The sequence below is a fragment of the Salvia splendens genome, chromosome 15, assembly GCF_004379255.2.
Source record: "Salvia splendens isolate huo1 chromosome 15, SspV2, whole genome shotgun sequence".
In the NCBI taxonomy this organism is placed as follows: Eukaryota; Viridiplantae; Streptophyta; class Magnoliopsida; order Lamiales; family Lamiaceae; genus Salvia; species Salvia splendens.
Window position 1 is genome coordinate 27,824,529 of NC_056046.1, and position 7,945 is coordinate 27,832,473.

At 34.1% G+C, this 7,945-nt stretch overlaps 1 protein-coding gene across 2 annotated transcripts; it reads right to left on the reverse strand.

The window, feature by feature from the left end:
- Positions 1 to 208: 208 nt before the first annotated feature.
- Positions 209 to 4,626, reverse strand: LOC121767236. 2 transcript variants are annotated; one of them, XM_042163462.1, is made up of 8 exons: positions 4,462 to 4,626; positions 3,740 to 3,979; positions 2,855 to 2,926; positions 1,687 to 1,751; positions 1,366 to 1,522; positions 862 to 951; positions 686 to 775; positions 209 to 596 (listed from the first exon to the last, which is right to left on the reverse strand). In XM_042163462.1, the coding sequence occupies exons 2-8, from the start codon at positions 3,911 to 3,913 to the stop codon at positions 438 to 440; spliced, it is 807 nt and encodes a 268-aa protein (XP_042019396.1). In that variant the 5' UTR covers positions 3,914 to 3,979; positions 4,462 to 4,626; the 3' UTR covers positions 209 to 437. The 2 variants fall into 2 exon arrangements, with proteins under 2 accessions (XP_042019396.1, XP_042019395.1); XM_042163461.1 differs by having other exon boundaries at positions 3,740 to 4,070; positions 4,462 to 4,617.
- Between the last annotated feature and the right edge of the window lie 3,319 nt (positions 4,627 to 7,945).

Below are 7,945 nucleotides of genomic sequence, written 5' to 3' on the forward strand. Positions count from 1 at the left end.
TATTTTCATAACTTTGGGGTTGATTGTTAATTGATTTATCTATCTAAAATGTAAATGTAAATGTAAATATAAAAAATAAGAGGATATTATGGCGTGTAGACGTATCAAAAAATCGTTTTCCCGAACATTATGGTGGTGTGAATTCGTGAACTAAATTGAGAACTTCACCCCATATTTTTAAATCATAGACATGGTGACATAAACTATATATTGGCAAAATACATATTATTACACTGACAAGGTATATCAAATACGTACACTTCGTCGATCAGTTCGTCTCACGGTCAGAAATTCATATACACAATGTAACAGAGCCAAGTCTCATATTAAAAATTTTAAGTGAGAGTAAGCGAAAAGAGTTGGCTGCAATAGCTGACATTGGAGCGCGACTCCCGCATACCTTAAATGGGGAGAGACATAATGAAACTATTGTTGGATCAGACGTGCTCCTGCTGAGGCGCGGCTACTGAAGTGCTGGCAGCATGTGGAGTGACCAATGGAGTGACTGCCTGAGCAGCTGAGGTGACGAGGAGACCTCTGCTTTGTGCTGATTGAACCACGATGGCAAACTGTGCAGCCGCCAGTGCTGCAGCCTCCTGTTCCAGGAAACAACGATTTCAAGACATTAATAACGGCTAATGTGCAAGAGGTAAAGCTTCGATTAGAGAAACACTCATATACATACCTGTCTCTGCCTCCTACGTTGCAGGATGCTGATGGCCCAGATCATGATGTAGCAAGGCATAAGAAAGCCAACAGCTCGAAGCAAGAATAGCTGCATGCACCGTGTGGGGGTATTCAGCATATTTTGGTAATTACATGGTCAAGAGGGTTGGGATAGTATGATGATAGTAAACTTACGGATAAGAAAGTTGATGCGTCGTCTTCTCCATCTCCATCCCCATCATCGGTGATGGACAGTGCGTGTCTCAGTAGCAGAAGAGCCATCAACTGCCAATTGAAACATTCTTCTCATTATATTAACTGAACGTAGTGTGTTGTATGTGCAATGTTGTTCAGGAAGTTTTTATATTTGAAGCAAATTCTACAATATAAAAATAAAATGAAGGAAAACACAGCACTCAAAACAGATTTCCAGTTCAGCCTTCATGAAACACACATGAATCAGAAGTATCTAGCCATATAGTTCTATCTCGAATGCAACAAGTGTGCACATGCACACAAATCGTGTCCAGACTATAATTTAAAGACAACTATAATTCCAATTTTATAGTATATTGTTATATTGTATGTGATCTGGAAGGGTGCATAAAAATTTATTTTCTGGAAACTCAATCAAACAACAGAAATACTACCAAATGAGGCATTGTAATAAATAAATAAATAGCAGTTCTAAAGGCTTACAATTAGAGCTGCGGAACGGCAAAAGGCAGCGCCACTGCTGTTAGCATTGTTATAATCATCATAGTCAGCATCAAACAACTGCCGCTCAGCCTCCGCAATTGCCAGAAGACGTGGATCATGCATGTCGAGTGGTGTGCCAGATATTTGCCACACTCCACTGGGAAGAGATTTAAGAAAGCAAATCATAGTTAGACCGTAGTACTAATACTCAACTTTAATCTCATGAAACATAAACAAACTTCTACTACTTTTCTCTTTCTCATTCTGAGCAACTGATGTAGGGAAACATAACTTTTACACTTTTTAAGAATTAATTATTACCCTATATCAATGATAGTTTCATCAGGTTGGGGACGTGGTACTGCAGTGTAACCAGGCTGATATTGCTGCAGAACAGAGTAAATAATGTCAATAAGACAGGACGAAAAATGGCATCATAAATTATATCTTCTTGTGAGATCTACAATTTCAGTGTTTCGAACATGTACACCCTTTACACATCCAAGGCACTGAGATGGTATCTTTTCAGGATAAACAACATGTGAGGCAAAACCGTTCCTAGTGTAATGTTTAGCACGAAACTGAACCAATACGTTGAAGTTGTCATGATTGATGAGCAAAAACCATCCATTACTGTTCCCATCTATGAAGCAACGGTACACACAGGAGGATAGTATCCCTGATTCTGGGGCGTATTTAATACGAATACCTAAATACGTCTAAAATATGTACTCCCTCCGCCCCACTCTAAGTGGATCATTTCTTATTCGGCACGAGATTTTATGCAGTGTTGTTTTGTTAGTTAAGTGAAGAGAAGATAAAGTGAGAGAGAGAAAAAATAGAGAGTGATATTTCAATTTGACGAAAATATGTCACTTAGTGTGGGACATCCCAAAAAGGAATATGTGTCACTTAGAGTAGGATGGAGGGAATTTTTTTTTTATTAGAATTACACCTAAAATACTTTCTAGCCCTAACCAAACACCATTTAGATTTAGAACACAGCCAACCTAAAACCTAAACACCCGATAACTCCTTCCCAGCCCACCAGAAGCCACCGCTCATACTGCCGGCGCAGCCTGGTTCTCCGTGTCTGCTTCGCCCTGTGCCGCTTCTCTATTCACAACTCTGCGCCGCCACTGCTCATACCGCTGCTTCCGCTCTAAGGATAGCTAATGTCTACCCCAAGATCATTCGGCGGATGTGTAGGGGAGTAGTTATTTTTTCTATTTCTTTATTAAATAATATTAAAATATTATAAATATTTAATATTTTAACATATTTTAAACATATTTGTATTTTGGTATTTTGGAAATGGATGTAATTTCATCCCCGTATCAGCGTAATGTATCTTCATATCCGTATTTAAGGGAATCAAAGAAGCACCAGGACAGGAACAAAATATGGATATGTAAACAAACAACATATGTATATGAGTGTTTGGCGGATTAAGTACAACCATTAAATTTGTAAAGGTAAAATCACATACCTGATGACAAATCTCACAAGTAATATCTCCCTTCTCATTACACCAGTGTTGAACACATTTCCTATGAGCAAACTGCAAAATAAAAGATCCCGATAAAACAGTAACCAAATCATTTGAACAAACGAATAACCAAGAACAAAAAGAGAAGAGAAGAGAAGAGAAGAGAAGAGAAGAGAAGAGAAGAGAAGAGAAGAGAAGAGAAGAGGAAGGATGAGGATCATCATATATAATAAGACAGGCCAAAAGGCTAACCTTAATATGACATGCTATAACTCATGTAAGATTCTGAATGAAATTTAGGGGGCAATGGTAGAAATACAAAAACTTGATGAAAACACTCTTAAAGGGAAAGCACAAAAAGAATCTAATCATGAAAGAGAAATTTATGAAACTTCTATCAGACAATATGCACAAAAAAAATTCAGTTCTATACCACCACCAAAATAACATGATCTTCTTCAAAATAATTGCCAGCAGTCCCAATTTGAACCAGTTCTACAAAACTAAACTAGATGCTCACAATTATTCATATATGCATATGCCATATAAGCACATTGTACTCCTTCCTTTCCATTAGTGTTGGAGCATTTATTTTAGGCACAGAGATTAAGAAATACATATTTAAAAAGTTAAGTGAAGGGAGATTGAGGATGAAGTAGAAGAGATAATAAAGTATGAGAGATAAGAGTTGTATTTTTCCAAAAAAGGAAATGGCTCAACTCTAATGAAACATCCCAAATCTGATCAATTTTCATAACAACTATATGATCTCAGTTTTAGTGGACTCGGCAAGCAGAAAGCTTAAAACATAGCAACTAAAGTTAGACAAAAATATTAAACAACCTGAAGCAAATCAAAAGAGCAAGCATCAAGTGAGCATTTAACCTTAAGACTCCCACTGCAAGCACAAGGACTCTCCAAATTATTTACAGAATCCTCCTCCTGGCAGATCCGGCACTCCCCCATTCCTATCAGTGGTGCATTCTCATCTTCCTCCTCATTGTTAACTGTGACCGCCACATGGCTATCTTCAGTCATTGATGATGAGGAACCCTCCATTTCAGGCTTCTTTCGGTTTAGCCCCACAGTCTCAGGAACTGGCTGGCCCGCCTCAGTCTTCGGCAGCTGGTTCACATTCCACACCAAAGGTTCAGCCATTTATACCTTGTCTACACCACCAACGCCTCAAGCAACAATAATAAGCACAACAAAAACCCTGGGTGGAACAAGTCAACAGAAACCCTTCAACATCACAATTGATTGTCCAATATATTCACAAAAAAGGTACAATCTTTCAACCTTTGGATTACAATTAGATAAATTCCCTTTTCAATTTCATCTCATCTCATCTAATCTCATCTCAACAAAGGCGTAATCCCAATCAATTAGATAAATGCCCTTTTCAATTTCATCTAATCCCTAACATAAGAACAAAAATTGAGGATCGAAAGGCGTCAGGATTCATTGATCACGCTGGCAAAAGCAGCGGGATCAGCGAATTTTCTAGCTTAGGGCGCCAAAACAAATGGTTGATCGACAACAAAAAATGAATTGGGGGAAAACAGCAACTACGAAGATGAAAATAGGAAAAGAAAGGGAAAACATACCTGAATGAGAAACAGAGAAATCGAAACGAAGACGGAAAAGAAATCGCGAATTTGATGCAAAACCAAGAAAATTAAAATCTTATAAAAGGGTCGAATATTCAATATATATTGTAGAAGTAATAATTGATTGCTCACGCGTTTTAATTTGGTTTTAGTAGACTGAGTGGGTTTACTTCTATCCGTTATTACTCTCTCCGTATTCATAAAAATAGAAGCATTTAATATCATGAATTTTAATGTCAAATTAGTAAAATAAGTTAGAATAATTGGTAAAATAAGATGGAGGAAAAAAATGATTAAAATAAGAGAGAGGAAGAGAAGAAGTAGTGAAAATAGAGTTAGTGGTTTATGGGGTCCATGTCCTAAAATAGAAAGATTTTATAGTTTCTATTTTTAAGAAACGACCCAAAATGAAAATAGTTGTTATTTTTAAAAAACAGAGGGAGTACTAATATTATGAACAAGTAGTGATGAAATGCAAACTCATATATTGTACAAACTCCAAACTTTTCAACTCTGTATCAATAAAACGTCAACACAATGTCAGCACAGTGTAAAATTTCAAGGTTTTGATGTCAACACAATGTCAATACAATGTCAACATAATTTCAATACAGCATCAACCGTTGACATTGTGTTGACATTTTATGTTGTTATTATTTTATCATCTGTTGATATTTTCTAACGGTTCAAATCATAGTTTGAAGTTTCTACAATATTTAGAGTTTTCATTTGATCATATTCCATTATGAATAAATATAAGCATTTGTAAAACTAAATATTGTTTCTTCTTAAATCATTGATAAATGACGGTGTGTTTTTATTAAATATACTTCCCCCGTCTTATGAAAATATTAACTTTTGGTTGAATACGGGTTGTAATTCATAATTGGTCAAATATGTACTCCTCCTTCTAGGGAAGGTCGTATGCCACCAACAAACAATTGTCTTATAAATATGTTTAAACATATAAACTTGCAATTTCATAGGATTACGACTCCAATTAGAGAGAGTCGCGGTAATATTAGAACCACGCTTCTAGTTTAAACAATTTACTATTAAGAAGTTTAATCACATGAACTTGCTATTTCGTAGGATTACTTGCTATTTCGTAGGATTATTTATCCTACTAGAGTGAGTCGCGATAATATTAGAAACTGCTCCAAATATAGACCAATTTATGGAGATCATATACAACACATTGTTGTAATTATCATTTAGTCATTTTAAACATAATTTTTGCATAGTTATTACATAAGTAGATAAAACAAATAATCTTGTCAAACAGATAAACACCGAATAAATAGATAAAATCATTTATTACATGGTGATTAATCATACTGGATAATTATTTGAATCATTTAATAAATCTAGGGAGATGTAATTAAATAATGAATTCTTATTTTATCAAATTTGATACCATGATTTATTTAGATAATGGTTATTCAAATTGATTTAGATAGAATAGAATCTATCTAAATCCATGATATTCTAGATTTTATATAGATAAAATCAATATCTAAATACATGATATTCAAAATTTTATATAGATAAAATCAAATTCTAAAATCAACCTTGAATTATCATTATCATATTAGGATATTTGAGGATAAATACAAATCTATCCCAAGATTTAAACAAATTTTAGATTATTTAGAATATGAAGCTAGAATATATAAAATCTATGAAGATTTATTCTAGATAAAATTAATTCTTTATTAAAATCCAATTAAATAAGGATATCATCAAATAACTTTATCCAAATCTATTTTGAATATTTTCTAAATAGAATTAAATTTATCTATATCCATAGGAATTAAAGAAGATCATGGTTAATATTTATCTAATCCGACTAGATTTATTTAGATAGGATAAAATCTATCTAAATCGAAAAAATAGATAAAATATTGGATTATATTTTATCCAAATCTAAATATTCTAGATATAATTAAATATCTATATCTACAAGATAAAGATAAAATTAATTATCTAATTCTACTAGTACATTTTTTAAATACAATCAATTCTATAAATATACACAAGACAAAGATAAACATGGATTTTAATTATCCAAATCTAGTAAGATATATATTCTAAATAGATATAAATCTATTCACTTTTACAAGATATAAACTTGATTTGAAGTAATATTTATTGTGATCTATCTAGCATTTATAATTAAATCAATACAAATCCATAAAATAATAATAAAAATTAAATATTATCCAAATTAAGATTTACAAGACAAAATCAAATCTATCCAAATGCTAGAAAAATTCCAAACTTAATTAATTTTAAAGCTAATCTATTTTAAATCTATATAAATCTATAACACAAATAAAAACTAATTATCATTACCCAAATTTATCTAGGATTTCTCTAAATAGTACAAATCTATCCAAATCCATAAAATAATGATAAAATTCAAATTTAATTAATTATTTACCTAGTATATCTAAGATTTATTTATATATAATTAAATCTATATCAATTCATAAGACAAAGTAAAAGTTAATTATTAACCGTAACTCAATCAAATTAAATTTTAGATAATATAGTTAGATTTATTCAAATCTTATTACTTGAAATATATCCAAAATCAAATATAGGCTTTAGAAAACCCTAGTTATTTTCAGAAAAGATCGTAGCCACACGAGCCCGAGAGGCGGGAACTGCCACTGACGGGCGCCCACTTGGCCGGTAGCCACTGCTTGAGTGCTTGACCTCGCCAATCAGAACGTCGCTGCTAACATCCCCGGCGCCGCAACTTGTCCAGCTTCTCGGCCTGCCCAGCGTCACTACAATCTGCTCCAATTCACGACCTGTTGTTGCCCAGCCTTTCGTCGTCGCGTCTGTTACTATCTGCGCCGTCTCAACTGCCATCGGCGATGCTCATGCGCAAACCGCCGACCTTGGCCACATCATGCATCTGATGCACACTATAGCTGCATCATTTTTCTAGTATCATATAAATAACCACAAGAAGAGCTCCAATTGAACACGACCTCCATGATATGATGCAACTTAACTAAAATCAAATACACAAATCAATAGCACGAACGAATTGGAACTGCATTGATGATAGCTGAAACAGATTATTACACAAATGGAACTTCAAATGTAATTCGAAACAAAAGATAACATGATAAGATGAACATGATACATTCAAAGGAGAATCGAAGGATTCTCAAGATGACCACAACTCACAAGCTCACACTATTTTCATGAATGTCTCTTGAGGAAAAGGGTCTCTGGTTCCTTTTTTCTCCTCTGTGTTGGCAATTGAAACATAAAATGAACATAAAAAAATATCTCACATCGGTGTACACAAAAAGCTTAATCCACTATATAAGTCTCATGGGCCTCTCCTCCTATCACCAATTGGTTTTAGGATGGAACCCATGGATTTCTATCATGGTATCAGAGCGGGTCACCGATTGTGGGCTAAAATTGACTGAACCAGCAGTATAACTGGGCTGAAACC

Coding starts and splice junctions, on each gene's coding strand:
- LOC121767236 (XM_042163461.1), bottom strand. CDS start 4,012: ATGGCTGAACCTTTGGTGTGGAATGTGAACCAGCTGCCGAAGACTGAG. Junction 2,927..3,739: donor CTTGCAGTGGGAGTCTTAAG/GTTAAATGCTCA, acceptor TTTATTTTGCAG/TTTGCTCATAGGAAATGTGT. Junction 1,752..2,854: donor CTTGTGAGATTTGTCATCAG/GTATGTGATTTT, acceptor TCTGTTCTGCAG/CAATATCAGCCTGGTTACAC.